General features: G+C 65.9%; 5 protein-coding genes across 6 annotated transcripts in view; 3 read left to right on the top strand and 2 right to left on the bottom strand.

Annotated features, from left to right (window-relative positions):
• The first annotated feature begins 1,628 nt into the window (after positions 1–1,628).
• SNAI3 (snail family transcriptional repressor 3) lies at positions 1,629–4,821 on the top strand. Its single transcript, XM_004584239.2, has 3 exons — positions 1,629–1,786; positions 3,300–3,866; positions 4,562–4,821. Exons 1-3 carry the CDS (start codon positions 1,711–1,713, stop codon positions 4,741–4,743), a joined length of 825 nt encoding a protein of 274 aa, XP_004584296.2. The 5' UTR covers positions 1,629–1,710; the 3' UTR covers positions 4,744–4,821.
• Positions 4,822–10,346: 5,525 nt separating this feature from the next.
• Positions 10,347–13,243, top strand: MVD (mevalonate diphosphate decarboxylase). Its single transcript, XM_004584238.3, has 10 exons — positions 10,347–10,464; positions 10,802–10,872; positions 10,967–11,081; positions 11,215–11,361; positions 11,876–12,075; positions 12,205–12,279; positions 12,361–12,579; positions 12,663–12,778; positions 12,868–12,976; positions 13,106–13,243. Exons 1-10 carry the CDS (start codon positions 10,395–10,397, stop codon positions 13,190–13,192), a joined length of 1,209 nt encoding a protein of 402 aa, XP_004584295.3. The 5' UTR covers positions 10,347–10,394; the 3' UTR covers positions 13,193–13,243.
• A 506-nt stretch (positions 13,244–13,749) lies between these two features.
• Positions 13,750–16,874, top strand: LOC105941756 (cytochrome b-245 light chain). Its single transcript, XM_012926578.2, has 6 exons — positions 13,750–13,841; positions 15,820–15,889; positions 15,971–16,045; positions 16,118–16,201; positions 16,296–16,377; positions 16,615–16,874. The coding sequence occupies exons 1-6, from the start codon at positions 13,784–13,786 to the stop codon at positions 16,822–16,824; spliced, it is 579 nt and encodes a 192-aa protein (XP_012782032.2). The 5' UTR covers positions 13,750–13,783; the 3' UTR covers positions 16,825–16,874.
• A 1,031-nt stretch (positions 16,875–17,905) lies between these two features.
• On the bottom strand, positions 17,906–18,889 carry IL17C (interleukin 17C). The gene is made up of 3 exons (XM_012926576.2): positions 18,739–18,889; positions 18,271–18,578; positions 17,906–18,185 (listed from the first exon to the last, which is right to left on the bottom strand). The coding sequence occupies exons 1-3, from the start codon at positions 18,739–18,741 to the stop codon at positions 17,945–17,947; spliced, it is 552 nt and encodes a 183-aa protein (XP_012782030.2). The 5' UTR covers positions 18,742–18,889; the 3' UTR covers positions 17,906–17,944.
• A 2,116-nt stretch (positions 18,890–21,005) lies between these two features.
• Positions 21,006–21,806, bottom strand: part of ZC3H18 (zinc finger CCCH-type containing 18) — a 35,154-nt gene continuing 34,353 nt past the window's right edge. For both annotated transcript variants that reach the window (XM_058674182.1, XM_058674183.1), the window contains one exon: positions 21,006–21,733. In XM_058674182.1, coding sequence (XP_058530165.1) covers positions 21,538–21,733 — 196 coding nt within the window. In that variant the 3' untranslated portion in view covers positions 21,006–21,537. The remainder of the gene's footprint in view (positions 21,734–21,806) is intronic.

Below are 21,806 nucleotides of genomic sequence, written 5' to 3' on the forward strand. Positions count from 1 at the left end.
ACCGCGGTGGCCAGAGCAGCCATGTGCAAGTCTACATGGTACCCCAAGACTGAGCTGCTGTGCTCTGTAGCAGCATTCTCCTGAGTTCCCCTTCAGGTCACCAGAGACCTGACCAAGCCCGTTAGGAGGGAGTCGGAGGGCTGCCTGGAGGACAGAGACCTGACCCTGGGCCCAGGCCAGGTCCCCAGGAAACAGCCAGCTACTAGGCAGTCAGGGCCTGGGAGAGGCGGCGCCCAAGACCCTGGCCCGGACCGTCCTGGGTACAGGTCCACCAGGGTCAGCCTCCTGTGTGGAGGGTGAGAAAAGCTGAGAATTCAGGCCCAAGCCTGAGGTCACTCGCTTGCAGGGAACCCCCAGAGCCCACTGCCCCGGGGCTGACTGGACAGACAGGGTGGGCTTGTCCTCAGGCCGAAGCTCGTGAGTCCCTCGAGGTGACCTGGTGGTTGCCACTGCCACCCCCAGCAAGGACTGCAAAACGAGGCTCAAATTCACATCTAAGGAGGTGTCAAGGACGCGTGTCTGAGGGTGGCTGACAGCGAAGCCATCCATGGCCCCCAACAAGGTGGAGGCAAGGTTTAGGGTGCACAGTTGTACCCCAAGTGTGAGCAGCCATGGACTGCTCAGACAACTGGCCACATGCACCATCGGCCCAAGCAGGTGTTGGAAATCAGGCAATGGGAACATGAGGTGAACGGGTGGCCACGGGGTGCCCCAAGCTGGGACACACCCACTCACAGCTGCTCCCAGGGCCAGCCTCTGAGCCCCCCTCGAGCCCTTGGGAGCGTGGAGTGTCCCAGGGCATGGGGTCCAGCTCACACATACATGTGCTCAGGAAGCAACCCACAGAGAAGGTGTATGTGTCAACTGTAAACCTCACTAGCCGGGCACCTAATAGCAGAGGGCCATGGCCGGGGTAGAGGGCAGGTCCTGTGCCGCAGGCCGCCATGCAGGGCGGTGGAAGAGTGACTATAAATAGGCCTCTCCCAGGAGGAACAGGTGCAGAAGGGGCTTCTGGGGTCTGAGACACACCTTGGGGCTCCCAGTGGCTGACACTGGCTGCAGTGTGGGCTGCCATCACACCACCCCCTCCTCTGGAGCTGGGCGAAGGTGCGGCCCCGGGGCCATTCACAGCTGGCAGCTACAGGCCCAGAGGGCAGCCGTCCCCACCAAAACTGCCCTGCTGGCCATGGTGGTGACCCCAGAAGGCCCGACCGGCCACACACGCTGCCCCTGCTCTCCGGGCACTGGAGATGGGGAGTAGCCATGCCCAGATCACCCTCTGAAGAGGGTCCCTTGTTTCTCCCACGGAGCTTTCTGGAGGTCCTGGGCTGGGCCACTCCTGCCTGCACTCTGTCCAGAGGGGCGGCCTGGTCACCTTCGGTGGGTTTCAGGGTCTGCCTGGCAACGCTTGGGGGTTGGTTGGTCCTGAGGGGCCGCCCGGCCAGGGAGGACCCGGCTGCCTGCTTGCCTTTTTAATCCAGCGTGAGGGGCGGCCCCGCCAAGCGGTCAGTGCGTGACTAGGGGCGCGCGCCAGGGAAGTCCGGCGGGGAGGCCAGCCCGCGCACCTGTCTTGGGCGTGGCGCCCGCGGCCCCGCCCCGTGCGCGCCGGTTGCTGATTGGCAGAGGCACGCGCTATGCTAATGCGCCTGACCCTGCCCGCACCTGCCCGCAGGCACCGGGCACTCGCAGTGGGACCAGGCCGGGGGCACCATGCCGCGCTCCTTCCTGGTGAAGACGCACTCCGGCCACAGGGTCCCCAACTACGGGCAGCTGGAGATACAGAGAGGTAGGGGCTGCCCGGAGCAACCCTGCGGGACTGGAGGGTGGGGCAAGGACCAGGGCGCTCAAGAGACACCTGTCCCCAGGTAGGAGGGATGCCCCTTGACCCAGTGACTCCCCTGTCTGTTCAGGGGGCCACCTTGGCCCTGCTTGTGGCAGCGGGGGTACCCCCGGCCTGGAAAAGCCCTCAGTTCCCCAAGCTTCCCTCTGTGGCGCCTGAGCCTACCCCACTGTGGCAGCCTGGGCAGGAGGCATGGGAGTGGCGCCAGGGCACTGGGGTGGACAGCACAGGATCCCCAGCCCAGGGGCCGGACAGGCTCCTCCTGTACCTCCCTGGCACTTCCGCTGGTCCCAGAAGCCTGCTTGTGGTATAGAGACCCTGTCCAGGAAAAGCTGTACACAGGGACCTATCCCTTCAGATGGGAGCCCACCCGCCCCACTGGCACGCTGGCTCTGTAGCTACCTGGGTGTAGTCGCCCTGGGGGACTGCTGGAGCCAGAAGAGAGGTCATCCAGGACCCCCCCCCAACCTGGCCTAGCCCCTGTGCCCCACACAGTGGCCACTGCCAAGTCACATGGTCACACGGGGGCCCTCACAGCCCAGCCCACCCTGCATGGGTCAGTGGGGCCCCAGCCCCAGAACCTGTGGGGAGGGGCCTCAGGCCCCATTCTGGGACAGCCTGAAACCCACAGACAAGAGCTTGCTGTGCGACCAGGGGTGGGGCTGAATTCACAGAGAAGGTGACCTTCCCTGTGGACAGGTGGGGGTGGGAACAGGCAGCACACCCCCTCCCGCCTGTCCAGGCCTCTCTTGGGCCTTGCTTCTCATGTCCCCGTGCTGGGAGGACAGAAATCCTGATGCTCGTTTTAAAAATATTACTTAATTCCCCAGGCAGGTGAGCCGGGGGTGGGAGAGGTCTGGTCCTCCACTCCCTGGGTGGCCACAGCAGCCGGGTCTGGGCCAGGCTGAAGCCAGGAGCTCCATCGGGGCCCCCGTCCATGATGCCCACAAGCACACGGGTAGAGGGTTCCACTCGGGCACTCACACAGAGTGTGCTCAACGTGGGAGGCCAGTGTCCCCCACGCCCATCTGACCCCCTGATTTTATGCTCAGAAAGTTGGAGGGGGGCAGGGAGGTGAGGAGGGTGGGGCCAGGGCTCACCCTGGACACCCTGCCCCTCATTCTGCCCCACTGTTGCGAGCCGACTTGGCGCTTGGGGCGTGCCTGCAGCTCCCAGAGGCTCCTCGCCGGCTGAGCTGGCACCCCGCATCCCGCCTCGGGGACGCTGCAGGAGTGACTCGGGGCTGACTGCAGGCTAATTAGCTGAGGGAGGCAGCACTTGCTGCAAGAGATCTGACTCCAGGTGCGTGGGCCTGCCAGGTGCTGGGGTGGGGGAACGGGGTCATCGGAGGGGCTGCCCAGCTGGCTCCCTTGGCTCCCGGCAGCCAGGAGCCAGTGCAAAACCAGGGGCACCAAGAGGGGCCCCATCTCACCTCTGAACTCTCCCTGCTGCCTTTCAGAAGCTGCCGGCGCCTGCATGGCCTGTGGGGAGCCAGTGGGCCCCTTCTCGCCTCCAGCCCAGGAGCCCCCCTGCACGCCGGCTGACCCTCCCCGGCCCTGCCTTGCCCTGCACCACCAGGAAGCTCCGCGTGCTGCTGAGCCAGACATGCTGCATACGGGCAGGGGGGACCCTCGGGCTGGCCGGGCCCCTGGGGCCCCCCTCAAAGACAGCCTGAACCACCTCAACCTGCCCTCTGTGCTGGCCCTGCCCACACGGTGGCCCCCGATCTCAGGCCCCGGTGGGGACAGGGCCCCAGACAAACAGCCCCGAGTGCCCCGGAGCCTGGAGTGTGTCCACTGCCACCGGCCCTACCACACGCTGGCTGGGCTGGCCAGGCACCAGCAGCTACAGTGCCACCTGCAGGCGGCACGCGCTTTCGCCTGCCAGTTCTGCGGCAAGGAGTACGGCAGTCTGGGCGCCCTCAAGATGCACCTCCGTACCCACACACTGCCCTGCGTGTGCGCCACCTGCGGCAAGGCCTTCTCCAGGCCCTGGCTGCTGCAGGGCCACCTGCGCACCCACACGGGTACGGCCAGCCAGGTACCCTTGGGAGTTCTGCGGGAGGCCCCTGCCCACCTCTCCCAGCTCCTGGACCGCGTAGGTCAGGGCACCAGTGTGGGTCAGCACAGCAGGGAGCCGAGTAACAGGGGCTGGGACCTGGACTTCTTTCGGGGGACACACGCAAAAGCCAGACCAAGCACTGGTCTGCTTATAGCCCATGGCTTCCCCTGCCTGAGGCAGTCTGGCCTGGCAGTTGGCCTAGAGTGGGCCAAAGGCAGGGACTCTGGATCTGGGCAAAGGGAAGCCAGCCTTCTGGGTGTGGGGCAGACAAAGCAGGGGTGGGGCCGACTGCTCAGTATAGGGCAGAGGAGGTCAGGACAGACACTCGCAGCAGGGGGTAGGGATGGATGGGGCGGGAGGCTCCCGAGTGCCCACAGGGCAGAGGCTGCGGGAGCCACTCCCAGGCCCCACGGAGGTTCTTTCCTTCCCTGTAGCCCAGGAGTGCAAGGTGGCTGTTCATGGTGTCTCAGTGTGGTGTCCAGAGAGCAGGGACTGCTGGCCACCAACCCCAGGGCTGCTCGTGTCCAGACCTGAATGGACGCTGGGCAAAGGACAGCACTGCCTTTGCCTTTGGCCCTAAGAGTCTCCCTCAGGCAGGGCAGAGAACGCTCAGGGCAGGGCTGGGGACCCCTCGCCTGCAGCTGCCTGCCTCCCTCCCAGGTGAGAAGCCCTACGCCTGCCCTCACTGTAGCCGGGCCTTTGCTGACCGCTCCAACCTCCGAGCGCACCTGCAGACGCACTCGGACACCAAGAGGTACCGCTGCCCAGGCTGCACCAAGGCCTTCTCCCGCATGTCCCTCCTGGTTCGGCACACAGACGCTGGCTGCCACCCTGGCCCCTGAGTCACACAGGCAGGGTGGAGGGGGGCCACCCCTCTGCCTGCCCACCTCCGCCCACCCTGCTGAGGCCTGGGCCAGACCACAGACCTGCTCTCAGCTGCTGGTGTCTCAGGTCCTGATATCTCAGGGCTCAGCCCTGGGTTGTGCTCATGGCAGTTCCTGCTGCAGCGCTGGCACAGAGATGGGGCTGCCCCCTGCCCCCTGGCCAGCAGCCATCCCATGGCCCTGTAGGACACAGCCACCTGCCTCGCTTGGCCTGTGGGTAGGGGCCCCGTCTGTGTCTGCTTCGACTTGAGGATCCTGGGTAATAAAGTCTCCACCTGCCCCTGCCCATAGGCACTCTATGAACTTGAGTCTTGCCCAGCCCCTGCCCACAGCGCAGTGAGCCCCAAGAACATACTGGTGTGGCAGCCCTCAGGGTCGGGGTGGGGACGGGCTGTGGGAGAACCAGAGAAGAGAGCACATGGGCCAGGCGACCCAGTGGCTCTGAGGCGGCAGGCCTTGGCTTGGCCTTGGCCCCGAGTGCTTCTTCTCCCAGGCTGGGGGCATCTGCGTGGGATCGAATGACCCTAACCTTGGCCTGCTCTCACAGGCCATGCCCTTGCAGCCAGCCCAGTGTCCTGCCTGGCTGTCCAGTTCGGGGGGCCTCTCCAGGCAGCCAGCCACCTCCTCCCAAGGAGTCCTATCTTCTGCTCCACCCTGGAGGGCAACGTCCAGGCCAGGACACAGGGGTCCAGCTGAGGCTCTCGGGGAGCGAGGTGGTGGCGGACACCTGCTCCTCCCATAGGAGGGCTGCCCATGGCCAGCAGCTCCACCTTAGCTCCAGCCCAGGCCCAGAGCTGCAGGGACCATGGCTCTGCGCCTTTCTTGCCATGCGTCCCTGGGCTCACAGGGGCCAGGCTCAGCCTGTGGGACCCGGGAGTCCTCACTGAGCTGCCACCTCAGGGCTGGGCTGGCTACACAGTTGGGGATGCCCTGGGGCAGGTGTCCCCGTGAGCCTTACAGAGTCAACAGCCTAGCCCAACCCGGCCTCTCCCTTGGGAAGACGCCACTGTTGCTGGGTGAGGGGCCACTGGCAGACAGCCCTGCCCAAGTGAGGTCACACCTGGGGTGCTGGGGGGACCAGGCATCCAAGGTCCCCGAGAACAAGCTGTGTGTGCAGCAGCGCCTCCCAGCCCTGTGGGGGTGGCTGACCAGTTCCCAGGGGACGCCTTAACCACCACCCTGCTGCATGATCAGAGTACGTTGGGAGTTCATCCTGGCCAGAGCCAGGAGTTGCTGCCAGGCCTGGTGTCCAGGCGCCCCATGGCAGGCTCAGGGCCTGGGCACCTCTCAGAGCATCAGGTGCCTCTAGAAGCTGCATTGTAAATTGTGTTCTATTCCTGGGCCATGGGCGCTAAATGGGGCAGCTGCACCTGTCGGGCCCAGGGAAGGGAATTTCACACGCCAGAAATAGCAGTCTGTCTCCCTGTGTGACTGCCCATGGAAACTGCCCCTCTGTCCAGGGCTGGCGCAGGGCAGGGCACCTGTGGGGGCTGGATGCAACAGGGATGCCCGGCTGGCCCACCTTGCCCCGGCTGCCTGCTTATGCACATACTTGAGGCTGGATTTCTGGAACTTTCTACCAGTTCCAGTGGAATCAGGAACGGTGGGGACCTGGGCACCTCTCCCTCAAAGTTCCCCTGGCACGAGGGCATGAGGCCCTGGGCAGAGGAACCTCGGGAGCTGGCCACAGGGGCACTGTCACAGGTGGGGACCTGGGCACCTCTCCCTGAAGGACCCCTGGCATAAGGCCCAGGATAGAGAAACCCCGAGAGCTGGCCACAGGAACGCCATCCCAGGTAGCTACGCAGGGAGGATGCAGGCTGTTCCTGGGAGGCCGGGCGTCCTCCACGGGCCAATGACATGCAGCCAGGCCTCCTGGGGACAGATGTGTGAGGGCCAATGTGGCTCTCCGAGGCCAGCAGCCTGAGGCCCGCCACCCTGTCCAGAATGAATCTATAAATACTACTGTGGCACAGGGCATCCTGGGGTTCTGCAGGTGTTTGAAAATTGCCCCCTGCTTACTACATATAGTGTGGGTGCCTGCCCGTGTGGCTGAGCTCAGAGCCTGGGCGGCCCCGTCCCTGCCTCCCTCGCCCTGTGGGTGCTGCAGTCTGCCATGAGGCTGCGGCTTCTGAGCTCAGGACCCTCCAGGAGACGTGGGCCGCCCACTCGCAGCAGCCACACCCAGCAGTAGCCCACCACCCCAGGCCACCACTCCCTTAGCCCACCACCCCAGGCCACCACTTCCTTAGCCCACCACCCCAGGCCACCACCCCCTTAGCCCACCACCCCAGACAACCACCCCCTTAGCCCACCACCCCAGACAACCACCCCCTTAGCCCACCACCCCAGGCCACCACTCCCGTAGCTCATTGCTCTTTTTTATTTTGAAAAAGTTAGAGCCAGGACTTACATCTTTTGGTCATTCCCTAAATGCCTGCACCAGCCAGAGCCAGGAGCTCCAGCTGGGTCTCCCACGTGAATGCAGGTCCCAAGGACTTGGGCCGTCCTCTGCTGCTTTCCCGGGCCACAAGCAGGCAGCTGGATCAGAAGTGGAGCAGCCAGGACTTGAACTAGTAACGACGTGGGATGCTGGTTGCCACCACCGCGCCAGCCCCTCTGCTGCTTCTTGCCTTGCGGGTGCTGGCTGATGGGCGTCTCCACCCAGCAGGTCCACTTCCCATCCAGCCCTTCTGCTGTGGCCTGGGAAAGCAGCGGGGGACGGCCCAAGGCCTTGGACCTGCGTCCGTGTGAGGGGCCCTGAGAAGCGCCTGGCTCTTGCCCTCAGCCTAACACAGCCCTGGCCACTGCAGCCTCATGGGGAGCGAGCCAGGAAATGAAAGATCCTTTGGTCTCTCCCTGCCTTTCAACTAAAAACAAAATAAAAAACAAACCTTAAACTAAAACAAACAACCCTTGAACCACTGCAGAAGCTCTGGCCTGGCCCTCACGGCCCACCACTGTTCCCCAGGGTGAGCTGGTCCCCAGGGTCCGCTCTGCCTGTGCGGCCATAACCCCAGCCAGGCAAGTGTCCACTGTCCCTGTGGGGGTTCCTCCTGAGACCCCGCCCTGGGGGTGGGCATTGCCTCCCTACCCCCACTGCGTACCAGCTCCCTCCCCCCACCCAGGGCCAGACCTCCAACTCCTCCATCCCTCCCTGGCACGGTGCCCCACAGCCAAGGACCCAATCCCTTGGCCAAACACCTCAGCACGGGCCATCACACACCTGTGGTGGGCTCCTCCCACTGCAGCCCATCGGGCACACACAGCAGGGCAGACTGGCCCAGGGCAGGCCTCAGGAAGAGCGGGAAGAGGCCGTAAGCTCGCTCTCCCATATGCTCAGCGTCCACACCTGGGGCTGGTGCCAGAGCCAGCATCCCACATGGGCACTGCTGGAGCATCCCATCCAGGTCCCTGCTAAAGGCCTGGGAAAGCAGAGGAGGATAGCTCAACGGTTTGGGCCCTGTACCCACGAGGCCGACCCAGCTGGAGCTCCTGGCTTGGGCCCAGTCTAGCCGGCTGTTGGGGCCAGGTGAACCAGCAGACGAAGAACTTTCCTCTATGTCTCCTGTCTTCATGTAACTCTGCCTTTAAGACAAATAATAAAAATAACCTTTCAACTATAAAGCCTCATGCTGACACTGCTGGACACCCCATCACACTGCATGGCTCCTGCAGTCCGGACCTGGAGCTCACCCCTCCCGCCCGCCTAGGGACCCCCGCATCAGGGCTGCAGGCTCTCACGCCCGCACCTGGCCATGGCCAGCCTCACACCTTCCGTCCCTACCAGCTCCCGGGAGTCACGGACAGCGTGGTGGCCATGGCTCTGGGCCCGGTGGTTCAGCACAGACCCTGGTGGCGCTATCAGAGGACTTCACAGCCCGCAGGCCACGGCCATTGTGACACGCGTGCACGCTACAAACCACAAACTATAGACCACTAGTAAGCACCTGGATAACTTAAAAACTCAAAACGGAGTAGCAAATCCAGAGAGTGACGGAAGAGGGAGCGTGCTGCCACCTGCTGGCTCCTGGCCTAAATGGCGGCGAAGCTCTGGGGCTGGAGTTGTGGTGGCCAGCAGTTCAGGGCCTCCCCGCTGCTGCCTCAGGTCTGGTGAGGCCCGGAGTGGCATCCCAGGCACCACCTTGGCTCTGGGCCTGTGGCACGCCGGGATCCTGCCTCCTGCTGGAACGTTCCCCCGGCAGCTAGGAGAGGCAGGGCCGGCCAGCCCGGACTGCTAAGGTGGTGGCCTGTAGGACCAGCGCTGCCCCCTGGACTGTGTGTCCAGGCAGCCTGGAGGGGCTAGGCCTCAGCGGGGAGCAGAGAGGCAACAGCCACCAGGAACACTCTCATATCGCCACCCGGAGGCCTTGCCTCGCTCCCATGGCCCTCGCTGTGTCCCAGCCTCGGGCCATCCTGTGTGCCCATGACATGGTCCCACATTTCTCTTGTCGGCCTCTGAGGCCCGACTGGAGGGACCCAGTGGAAGATGCAGCCACAGAGCCCCAGGCTGGGACAGGGACACGAGCTACGCTATGTGGCTGCTGGTGGCTGCGTTGGGCCCAAGGGCTGGGGCTGCTGAGTCCGGGACCCAGGCCGGAGCGTCCTGCCATGACACCCCTCCCTGGCCTCCCCTGAGACAAGGCCCCGCTGGACTTGGGGTGCCTGGTTCCCTGTTAGGCCTCTCTGACGCTCTGGACCCGTCCCTGCGAGGTCCCCCACCCCACACGGGCCGCACAGATCCCCCCACGCGGGCCCTTCATGTGCAGAACCCCCCACGCGGGCCCTTCAGGTGCAGACCCCCCACGCGGGCCCTTCAGGTGCAGACCCCCCACGCGGGCCCTCCCTTGCCCCTCTTGCACACGGCGGCCTCGGCCCTCACCTCCCACGCCCCCCGGCGCCCCCCATGCTGGGACGGGGCCCTCTTCCGCTCAGGGGGCCCAGGAGAACCCCGACACCCGATGACGGAGGCGAGGCCCTGCACCGAAGGCCAGCACGGGGAGGGCTTCGTTCTCCGCAACTCCGTCTTGGGAACAATTCATGCTTAAAAACTCGTCGAGCACTGCAGACCCGCGGAAGCCCCCCGGGGGTGACACCTTGGTGGGGCCGGGAGCGCACACCAGTCAGAGCGCAGACACGCTGTCCCGGGCCCCGACGCCTGCACGCCCTCCCCGGCCGGCAGCGCCCGCGACCCCCGCGCCCTGGACGGGGCCAGAGACCGGGGTCGCGAAACCCAGCGCCCCTCCGCCGCCCGCGACCACGCGACCACGCGACCCCGCGGCCCGGAAGCCCGCCAGCCCCGCCTCGCAGACCCCGCCCCGGAAGCACGCCAGCCCCGCCTCGCAGACCCCGCCCCGGAAGCACGCCGGCCCCGCCTCGCAGACCTCCGTCCCTCGCGCCTGCGCAGATCGTCCCCGCGACAAGGGGCGGGCTCAGCTCGGCAGCCTATCGTTCGATCCCGCTCATTGGCTGAGAGGTGAAGCGTGGGTCTGGCTCGGTGCTGACTAGGCGCCGCGTGAACCGCCGGGTGCGCGTGGGCCAATCGCGTGGCAGGCGGGCGGTCCGTCGGCGCCCACGGTCGCCAAGCCGGGCGCGCTGGGCACGCGGACATGGCCTCGGCCGAGCCCCCGGTGGTCGTGACCTGCAGCGCCCCGGTCAACATCGCCGTCATCAAGTACTGTGAGTGCCGCGGCCGGGGGTCGGGCACCGCGCACCACGGTCACCCGGTGGTCCTGGGAGGGCCCGGGGCGGGGGTCCACCGTGGCCGCGTCCCTGTTGAGCCTGGTCACCGGGCGGGCACGCCGGGACCTCCGCCTGCTTGTGCCTCGTTTGCCCGGGACCGCGGCCAGGGCCGGGCTGGCTGCACCTCCCGCTGCTCGTCCGGGGCCCGCTGGCTCACCTGGCAGGGACGCGGGGCCGGCTGGGCGGGCCAGGGCAGAGGCGCAGCCCGCCTGGGACCGGCCTGGGGCTCCCGGTGAGGCCGAGGACACCCACTGGCCTGCGGTGTCCGCTGCAGGGGGCAAGCGAGATGAGGAGCTGGTCCTTCCGATCAACTCGTCCCTGAGCGTCACCCTGCACCAGGACCAGGTGGGTGTGCACGGCCTTCCATACTCTGGCGAGGCTGTGTGGTCAGCCGCCGGCTCGGCCAGGGGCCCTGAGGTGGCCCTGTGCTTTCTCCCAGCTCAAGACGACCACGACGGCCGCCATCAGCAAGGACTTCTCCGAGGACCGGGTCTGGCTGAACGGCCAGGAGCAGGACGTGAGGCAGCCGCGGCTCCAGGCCTGCCTGCAGGAGAGTGAGTCGAAGTGTCCCTCCGTGGGGGCAGCGTGCACCGCGCCCGCCCCCCCTGCACGCCAAGATCTCCTGAGTAGGGGTGGCGTCAGCTGAGCTCGGCCAGGGCACCACCCGACTCTTTCCCTGGCCCACAGTCCGCCGTCTGGCCCGCAAGCGGAGGAGCACGCAGGACGGGGAATCGTTGCCTCCAAGCCTGAGCTACAAGGTGCACGTCGCGTCAGAAAACAACTTCCCCACGGCTGCGGGCCTGGCCTCCTCGGCGGCGGGCTATGCCTGCCTCGGTGGGTACCCCAGCTGGCGGGCGTATGGGACCCGTGCTGCCTGCCACATCCTCCTGCATGCAGGCCCCTGGGCCTGTCAGACTTGGAAACCTCCTCTGCACAGCTGCCCCAGGCTCTGAGGGTGTCCTCAGGGGTCAGCCCTGTCCTCTCGGCCAGTCAGGCTCACCTGGCCTTTGTCCAGCCGGGGACTCCATGGCTGACCCTGAACTGCCCTTGGCAAAGCGGGGTGTGGGCCAGGCTAAGGTGACAACTCCGGGGGCAGCAAGCCTGCTTGTGGGCCCTTAGCCCTGGGCCCTGCTTCCCTCTCCTCCCACCACTCAAACCCCCTGTTGCTTGGGTTCCTGTCCCGCACGGCCTCTTGGGCTGTGAGCATCTGGCCCTTCGCGTCAGGACATGTGCCTTGGAGAGATGCCCAGGGGGCAGTGCCACCTCGGAGGCCAGCGCGGCCCAGAGCCTGGGGGTATGTCCCCGTGGAGTTGCCCTCACTCGCTGTCCACCATCCCCATGCTTGCAGCTTACACGCTGGCCCGGGCCTATGGGGTGGATGGCGACCTCTCAGAAGTGGCTCGCCGGGGCTCAGGCAGCGCCTGCCGGAGCCTGCACGGGGGCTTCGTGGAGTGGCAGATGGGGACGCGGGCTGATGGCAAGGACAGTGTGGCACAGCCTGTGGCCCCGGAGTCCCACTGGCCCCAGCTGCGAGTGCTCATTCTGGTGGTGAGTGGAGTGGACTGGGAGGCTGGCCGGGGCCCCTGCCCGTCCCAGAGCATACAGGGCAGCTCCCGGGGTGTGGGCTGGGGTGGGCTGCTTAGCAGTGGGTGGCCCAGCTCTGTGTTCTTGGGACAGGTGAGTGCAGACAGGAAGCTGATGGGCAGCACGGCGGGCATGCAGACCAGCGTGGAGACCAGTGCCCTGCTCAAGGTACGCACGGCCGGGAGGGGCGGCCCCGTGCAACAGGCCGCGCCTCTCCGGGCAGCCCAGCCAGGGAACCTGTCCTTGCAGTTCCGGGCCGAGGCAGTGGTCCCCACGCGCTTGCGGGAGATGGGCCGCTGCATCCTGGAGCGTGACTTCCAGGGCTTCGCCCAGCTCACCATGAAGGACAGTAACCAATTCCACGCCACGTGCCTTGACACCTTCCCGCCCATCTCCTACCTCAACGACACCTCCAGGCGCATCATCCACCTGGTGCACCGCTTCAACGCCCACCACGGGCAGACCAAGGTGAGTCAGGCCACATGCAAGCTCCCGCCCGCCCCCAGCCCCGGGCCCTGCTGGGCAACTGGGGCATCCGCCTTGACCTCCAGGTGGCATACACGTTTGATGCTGGCCCCAACGCTGTCATCTTCACGCTGGAGGACACTGTGGCTGAGTTTGTGGCTGCTGTGAGGCACAGCTTCCCGCCCGAGGCCAACGGAGACAAGTGAGTGGGCCCGTCCTGTGCCAGGCCATCAGGCCCCCAAAGGCCAGGGGACCTGGCAGGGCCCGCACTCGCAGCTTCCCGTCTCCCAGGTTTCTGAAGGGGCTGCCGGTGGCGCCTGTGTCCCTCCCAGACGAGTTGAAGACCGCCCTGGCCCTGGAGCCCATCCCTGGCGGGGTCAAGTACATCATTTCCACCCAGGTGAGGTGGGACGGCTCTGCCCCGCATCCCATCTCGTGTGACAGACTGGGCTGTGGGCAGGAGGAAGGCCCCCCATGTTAACCCACCTGCTCGGCCTACAACAATCACCCACGACTGGGTCTCTTTCAGGTGGGGCCTGGGCCCCAAGTCCTGGATGACCCCAAGGCTCACCTCCTGGGCCCCGACGGCCTGCTAAGGTCAAGGTCAGCCGCTTGACTCCCGCACTCCGGAGGAGAGTGGCCTCACTGGGACTCGAGGCTCCTGGCTTGGCCTGGCTAGCCTGGCAGTGGGGCCACCCTGACCGCCAGCCCCCGTGTGCGTGCTGCGGTGCTCCCCGAAGGCCCAGTGGGCTCAGGGCAGCTGTGGTGACTGACGGGAATAAACCAGGACAACTGCCGCTCGCCTGCTCGCACTCTGTCCTTGGTCCTGTGTGAGCGCCTTCTCCTGCCTGCCTCTGGGCCCAGGGGAGAAGGGAGGGGGGATGTAGGAGCTATGGCCCCTGGGGAGGGGACTGTGCCAGACGTGGACCCGGCCCGGCCTCCTGCCTCACCCAGGGGTGGGGTGTGTCCAGGCCCCGGGGACTACCCTGCCTGCAGCCAGGGTTAGGGTTAGGCCCCTGGTCCCTGTCCTGTCCAGGGGCACAGGCAAGCTCCGCCTGGGTGGGGGTGGGGACAGCAGCAGCTTGCCTGGATGGAGGCCGGCCGGGGGCGGGGCGGAGGGGCGGGCTGAGGCGGGGCGGACGGGGCCTCGGGGCGGACGGGGCCTCACAGAGCCGGGGCGAGAGAGCGGGTGCGAGTGCGGAGCGCGATGGGGCAGATCGAGTGGGCCATGTGGGCCAACGAGCAGGCGCTAGCGTCCGGCCTGAGTGAGTGCGCGCCCAGTGGGGTGGGCAGGGGCCGGCACCCGAGGCGCGGACGCCCTACAAGGCCCGGCGGAGGAGGAGGAGGAGGAGGAGGAGGAGGAAGCGCCTCTGGGCCCCGATGGTTTCCGGGTCGCTGGGAAAGCCCCAGCCCCGCTGGTGGGAGAGAGCAGGGGTGGGTGGGCGCAGGACCGGGCTGGGCTCCCTCGGGGGTGCGCAGTGGGGAGGGGACACAACCCCCTCCCCCTGGTGTGGTGGAGGGGGCTCAGCCCTGGGTGTGCAAGCCTGGGTGGGGGAGGGTGGCCCACGTCAGTGGCTCTGCAGGGTGCTCTGGGGCACTGCCAGAGGCGCAGGGTGTCGGGTGGGAAGGAGCCAGCTGGGGAGAGCTTGGTGGGGACTGCCCTGACTCCCGAAGACCAGCAGCATGGCGGGGAGCACAGGGGCCCCGTGGGACTGCCACCTGCCTGCCTCACGCAGTTGCAACTTCCGCTTCCCTCCCAGCCGCCCCAGGAAGTGGAGGGCCTTGGGGTCCCAGCCTCCATTAGAGCAGGTAGCTGTGCATCCCCGGGGATGCAGGCCCTGCCGGAGTGGTCCCTGAGTGGGCAGTGGGACGCAGCACATGGCAGTAGGAACAGCCCGCATCCAGCCACTCTCGGCTCCTGCCCACCCCAGCAGCACAGTGACCCCCTGCGGTGCCCTGCCACCAGCTCTCTGGCATCACTGAGTCCCAGCCTGGGCTTGGCAGCCTCTGTCCCCTACCAGGGACGTGAGCCCCACCCTGCCTCTCACTGCTGCCTGCACAAGCAGGGAGTGTCCGAGTGGTGTCCACCCCGGCACCAACGGAGGCCCCGGAAGATGACCTTACGCCCTGGAGATGAGTCAGCTGCCCTGGGTGACCACAGGAGGAAGCACCCTGCCTTCCCGCAGTGCCCACAGGGACAGACGGCAGAGTTAATGTTCAGCTGGGCCCTGGCCAGTGTGGGGTCGGAGGGCTCAGGAGCTCACGTAGTGGGGTCTAGAACGCAGCTGTGGCTGAGCTGCCAGCAGGAAGCTGGGTGCAACATCATGCCCAGAGCATCTGCAGAGGTGGGGGCTCTGGCCTGGGAGACACGGGTAGGGGGGGCAGGGGGCCTTCTCCTGGGAAGCCATGGACCAACCCAGAGCCTGTCAGTTCTGGCTTCTGCCAGCGCCTGCCCAGGAGGTGCAGTGATGGCTCCAGCGCTTGGGCCCCCCCATCCACAGGGGAGAGCTGGTTCACTCTCACTCTCAGGCATCCCAGCCAGGAGCCTCCTCTGGCCTCCCACATGGGTGCAGGTGCCCAAGCACCTGGGCCAAACTCCTCCCCTGTCTTCCCAGGTCATCAGTAGGGAAGCAGGCAGGAGTGGAACTGCAGGGACTCCAACTGGCACCGTATGGGATGCTGGTGTGACAGGCAGCAGCTTCACGCACTAGGCCACAACGCCAACTATGGCTTCTGGGTCACGGGGAACACTCATGCAGACAAGCCAATGGGCGGAACACGGGCGGCAGATGGTGCAACCCCGCGGGAGCTGGCAGCACATGCTCCGGATTCGCCCCTGGTCGCCTCCGCAAACCAGTGGGCACCCTACACAGCCCAGCCTGGGCACTGCGCCCCTGGTGGAGGGCAGGGAGTAAGCTGTGGGTGGGGCCGGGCCACGCAGAGGGGGCTGACCAGGCTAAGCTTCCAGGAGGGCGCTCCCCTCTGCTGGTTAGTTCTCGGGATGGCTCCACAGCCAAAGGCCGGGGCCAGGCGGATGCCGGAAGGTCCCCCACATGGGCACAAGGGCCCAAGCGCTGGGGCATTCCCCCGGCCATTAGCAGGGAGCTGGGTCGGCAGTGGAGCCTCGGGTGCCCAGGGAGAGAGAGGGGGCTGACCACTCGGGATGTTGTGGGGGAAAGCCAGTGTGGGGCAGAAGAGAGGGCACGCCCGGGGCACTGCTCACCCGCACCTACCCACCCACAGTTCTCATCACCGGGGGCATTGTGGCCACCGCTGGCCGCTTCACCCAGTGGTACTTCGGCGCCTACTCCATGTATCCTTCCACAGAAGGCGATTGGGGTGCTGTGCGGGCGGGGCTGGGCACCCCTGCGCGTTTCCTTAACCCAGGGCACAGCGCAGCCGGCGCACTCGTGTGCCTGCTGGAGTACCCGCGCGGCCGGAGGGCGAAGGGCTCCACCATGGAGCGCTGGTGAGTGTGCCCCCTCGCCCTGCGCGACCCTGGCTGGGCGGCCCAGCGGCTGAGCCTGTGCCCTCCCTGCAGCGGACAGAGGTACCTGACCGCCGTGCTCAAGCTCCTCGGGCCCCTCACCAGGAACTACTACTTCCGTGCCGCCCTGCACCTCGCGTGAGTGGGGCGGTGGGCCCTGGGCGAGTCCGGCAGCTCCCGGGGCCAGGCATGAGCAGGCCGTAACTGGTAACTGCACTGGGCCCTCCCCCAGGCTGTCGGTGCCTGCCGGTTTCCTGCTCTCCACCATCCTGGGCACCGCCTGCCTCGTCATCGCCAGCATCATCTACCTGCTGGTGAGTGGGGGTCCCCGAGCCCTCCCACGTGGCGCACGGCCGGGAGCAAGTGTTCATCCACCTTTCCCAGGGCAGGGCCAGGCCAGGCCAGAGCTGGTCTCACACTAGCGGCAGGTGCCGCTGCGGCCTCCCAGGCCATGGGGAGCCAGGTCCTGCGGTTCGGGGTGTGAGCACTTCAAGGTGGGAAGGTCGGGCTCCCAGGCAGGCAGGGTCCAGCCAGCCCCCCTGTGTCCCCAGGCGGCAGTTCGTGGTGAGCAGTGGACCCCCATCGAGCCCCGGTCCAAGGAGCGGCCCCAGATGGGGGGCACCATCAAGCAGCCACCCAGCAACCCCCCTCCTCGGCCTCCCGCCGAGGCCCGCAGGAAGCCCACGGAGGAAGATGTGGCGGGGTCCCCCCCAGGCGGCCCTCAGGTCAACCCTATCCCTGTGACGGATGAGGTGGCATGACCGTCCTCTCTGAGCCCAGGGAGGCCATGTGCTGCAATAAACACAGTGAACGCCCACGTGTCTTGTCTATGTGTGGGGCTTCCTGGGGACAGGGCTGCCGCAGCCCCCGACCTGCTCCCTCCTGCAAGCCGGCAAGCCAGAGCCTTCCCACTGGCCCCTCACCCAGACCCCCAAGGTGCTCAAGAAGGGAGCCTGGCTCTGCTGGCGGCTACCAAGGCTCCCCCCCGCGCTATGGTGCCCCCCTCTCCCAGCCTCAGCCGAGCGTGCTCCTGGGCCTAGCTGAGCGGCCACTGGCTTCACCTGTCCAGCCACTGAAATGGCTCTCACCTGTGGCCGACCTGCTGCCCACCCGGGCCAACACACAGCCCCCACAGGTCCGCGTTGAACCTCCTCAGTGGCCCTGCGCCTCTGCATCAGCAGCCCCCAGCTGCCACCCCTGCCCGGCCACCTCGTGGCCTCACTGACCTGGCTCTGGCTCCGCTGCCCTCCGCTGTCTGACATCCAGGGCTCCGCCCGGTCCCGGGTTTGTTGCTCTGTCCTCAGTGCTGTCACTCGATGGGAGCTCTTCAGCACGTGTGGAACTGAGTCCTCCCAGGTACTCAGCAAATGCTGCTTCCTCCAGCAAGCCCTCCCTGACTCCTTCCTCTTGAGACGCCTGGGGTGAGCCACCACTGCTCACCAGGCAGGGTCCAGGCAACCGTTCTTCAGTGGGGGCCGGGGGCAGCAGTTGCAGGCTGCCTGCTGACCGCAGGCATGGGCAGGGCCGTCCTGGTGGCCCATGGCCTGGCAGAATATCCAGAATCCACCGCTGAGGTGGACATGGGCCGGCCGACTGAGGTGCTGCTGCGGCGGGAGGAGCGGCCATCCGCGGGGCGTGTGAGGTGTGCTGGGAGCTGAGGGCCACACCTGTGCGCCTCACGGCCCGCCCCTCAATGCCGACCAGCACCTGGGCTGGGGAGGCGAGCCAAAGCACGGGCCACAGTGCTGCACTCGACCAAAGTGTCGATGTGTTTACTCGTGACAACAGGCGGGCTCACAGCACCAACTGCCGAGGGAAGGCCCCATGGAGCTATAAATAACCAATAAATAGACATAAATAGGAGGGTGGGCCCGGCCACCGTCACCGCACGGACCTGGGCAGCACGCAGGTGCAGCCGACCGGCACGCGGATGAACTCGGCCTGGAAGGCGAAGGCCCCGCGGCGAGGGCAGGGCTGGCGGCGCAGCACCAGCAGGCTCTGGTGCAGCTGCACCGAGTTGAGCGCCGGGGTCTCGCGGCCCGTCCTGGCGTTGATGCAGCCCCGGCACAGGCACTCGGCGAAGGCCAGCTTCTGGGGGTAGCGGCTCTCGTCCGTGTCCACGCTGTGGGGGACATGGCCGTGAGGTTCCTGGGCCCCTCCTCCCCTCCCCCCAGCCCGGCCAGCAGAGGCCTTGCTGCGACCCTCACCGGTATCTCCAGGGTGAGATGGAGCGCTGGTGGGTCTCTGCCTCCAACACCTCCTCAGACCGCAGCACCGGGCACTGGCTGGTGGCCTGGAGTCCCTCCTGGTGCCTCCGCTGGCCTGCTGCCTCCAGGCTGGGCACCAGTGCCACGGGCAAGGCCTGCTCCCACCTGGCACTCTGAGCCAGCAGGTGTGGGGGCACCTGATTGGACAGCAGTTCTTTGGCTGAGTAGCAGCGCAGGGCCCGTCGACTGTGGGTGTGGGCAGCCCCCCAGAGGGGCAGCCAGGCCAGAAGCAGGAAGCCAGTGAGGATCTGGGAAAGGTGGGGGGCACCATCAGGGGGTCCTCGCTCCCCTTTCCAGCCTGTCTTGTTGGCAGGAGGGGACGCGGAGGCCCAGTGCCCAGTGGAGCATGACCCAGCTGTCCCTCCCTCCAGCCCCCACTTTTGGATCAAGGGCTGGGGTGGGGCTCACCATTCTGGCGGCCGCGGCAGCACTTGTCGGGCACCTGACTCCTGGCAGTGGTCCCAGCGAGCAGCTGGTGGCCAACCTGGCTGCAGCCGGCCTTTATACCTGGGCCACACCTGGGGAAAACCCGACCGTTTCCCCTTGGGAAGTGCCCAGCCTGGAGCGCTTCCTTCTGCCCCTCGGTCTCCCGCCCTGGGCACCCCCACCCAGCACCCGTTGGGGCGTCCCACAGTGGCCTGTCCATGACGCTCCCCGGTGTGGGGGGACCCTACTCCCTGCTGCTGCAGCGGTCAAGGCTGGCTCTAGCTATCCAAGCTGATTAAGACAAGGTGCTTGCATGCCTGGGTGAGGCCAAGGCAGGTGTGGGTGGGGACTTGGGGTCCTCAGCTCTGCACCCCATTACTGTTTCTTTTTGTTTAAGCAGGAGCCAGGGGCTCCTCTGGGTCTCCCACATGGACATTGGGGACCCAACAGCTAGAGCTATGCTGCTGCCTGCCTGGGTGGGATGGGGGCTTGGTAGGCCTGCAGGGGACGCAGCAGCTTCAGGGCTGGGTGCAGGGCTTGCCCCTGTTGTGCCTTTCCTGTGGGATGGAGGCAGCCAGCTGGCCTGGGGAGCCTGGATGTGCAGGATGGAGGCAAGAGAGGCTGAGGGGAAGAGAGGAGAGCAGCTGGCCATGCTCCCGCTGGCAGGTGCTAAACCTGCACATCAACTCCTCTGCTTCGGGGCCTCAGAGCAGACCCTGCCCGGGGGCTTGACTGGGGAAGCCCACAAGCCTGTGGTGGGCTGGCTACCCCCTCAGCACAGGGGCTTGCTTACCTGCCTTGGGTTCCTCTTGCGGTCTTGCAGGGGTGAGGATTGGGGAGGAGTCAGGTCCACGCACTTCTGCAGGGCACAGACCACTGCCCAGATCCCTGTGGGGATGGAGCCCTGGCCTGCAGACGCCTCGGACAGGTGGGTGCTTGGCCTGAGGCAGGCAGGCCAGGATGCCCCCACCCAGTGCTGGGGGCACAAGTCCCTCCCAGGGCCCTCCTAGTTGGTGAGCAGAGTGGAGCATGACCCAGTAAGACCTGAGGGTCTGTCCCGCACCCCCAGCCCCACAGAGCAGGGTCACCCCAGATGGGAAGCACAGTCCTAGCCTCCTTTGTAGAGGGTGTCCCCCCAGACCCCCCCAGCCTGAGGTGGTCATGCCAGTGCGGACAGGGGTGGGGTCGCAGAGCAAGGGTGTGGGTGTGCAGCGCACAGGGCCGCTAGCAAGTTGCGAAGCTCCTGGTGTTGCCCAGTCTCGCCCATCGTCCACAGCGCTGTCCCGGCACCTGGCGACCAGGGAGTGTAGGCGGGAAGAGGCCAGCAGACATAGGGTGGGTCAGTCTCCCACGGGCGCTGAGGCAAACGCAGAAGTCCCAGCTTGGGCAAGAATGGAAACCCGACGAGGAAGCAGCAGTGCGGAGGCCCTGGCCCCGCCTCACCAGCTGGCACCGGCCTGATGGCCCCCACCCCAACTGCCTTCCAAGGCCCCAAGGTGTGGGTTGCTGTTGGCTCAGTCGCCTCCAGCCCAGGAGGGGCTGTGACCGAGCTGGGGTCAGACCTGCAGAAACCCGCTCACAGCCATGCTGGTCCCCAGTGCACCTGCTACTCTTGGCCTGGAAGAGTTTTTGTGTATTTACTTTAGGGGGCCAGTGCAATGGCCCTATTATCTAAAACACAGACATCCCAGCTGCCCCACTTCCCATCCAGCTTCCTGCTTGTGGCCTGGGAAAGCAGTCAAGCACAGCCCAAAGCCTTGGAACCCTACACCCGTGTGGGAGACCCGGAAGAGCTTCTGGCTCCTGGCTTTGGATTGGCTCAGCTCTGGCCGTTGCGGCCACTTGGGGAGTGAACCAACGTCCAGACCTGAGCTGATGAGAAGATGGCGCCAGGAAGCTTGTTCAGGTCTCTGACACAGGGAGCTGGATGGAAGCAGTCAGGATACAACCGTAAGGGATGCCAGCGCTGTAGGCAGAGAGTGAGCGTGGGGCACCCCAGCACCAGCCCCTGGCCCAGAGGACTCCCCACCATGCCTGACTGGGCACAGGCTGCATCCTGGGGCCTTAACAAGAAGTTGTTTTGAGAGGAAATGGTACCCCTCCTTGGGCAGCCTGAGCCATGGCTAGAGGGTGGTAGCGTGGCCCCTTCTCCCTGGGAGCTCTGAAGGACTTGGGGTGCAGCTGGGGACCAGGGTGGAGGGGACCACTCGGCGCAGCCAGGCAGTCACAGCGTCACCACGCAGCTGCTTATCAAAATATTTTATTTTAGGAGAACCCTCAAAAAAGACCCTCCACATTTGACACCCCAACGACATCCTTGGCCTGTTTTTTTGTAAGTCTTTTCTGTAATTTTTTTCTTTTTAAATCAACTAAAACAATTTGATGCTTAAAATAAAAGACAGAAAATGTCTCCCAGCCAGAATTTAGTCAAGAATATATATATATATATATATATATATTTCTGATCCTGGGACAGGGAGAAGGGGAGAGGCCAGTGGTTCTAGGAGAATCTGGGGTTCACACCGCTGCCGCTTGGCCTGCCTGGGGCGGGGCAGAGGGCGGCTGTGGCGGCTGGGCTGCGACAGGGTGTGTACTTTACATAAAATCTGAGCCTCCTGCCCGGGGGACCAGGTCTATCTGGAAGGGGGCCAGGACTTGGCCTCATCTGCATCTCATGTGTGGCCTCTTTCCAGCTGAGAAACCCTTTTTCTTTTCTTTTTTTTAAATTTTAAAAAGAATTGCAGCCACAGTAAGGTGCAGCTGCAGACCCAGGCCGGCGGCCTACACCTTCCCGGGGATCTTGGCGCGTTTCCGCGCAATGGCGTCCTCCACCGCCTTCAGCTGCTTCAGGAGCTCCTCGCGCCGCGACAATGTGCTGGCCTTGCCCGACTTGCTGCCTGCGCCAGCCTCCGAGGCCCTGCCAGGCACGCTGGTCACCTTGCTGGAGCTCTTAGACTGCGGCGACAGCTGGCGCTTCCTAGGGGCAGGTGCAGCATGAGCCCCGACAGCCCCCTCTGCAAGGCCACCTGGGGTTCCCCTGTGGAGAGGGG

Source organism: Ochotona princeps, chromosome 16 (assembly GCF_030435755.1).
Source record: "Ochotona princeps isolate mOchPri1 chromosome 16, mOchPri1.hap1, whole genome shotgun sequence".
NCBI lineage: Eukaryota > Metazoa > Chordata > Mammalia > Lagomorpha > Ochotonidae > Ochotona > Ochotona princeps.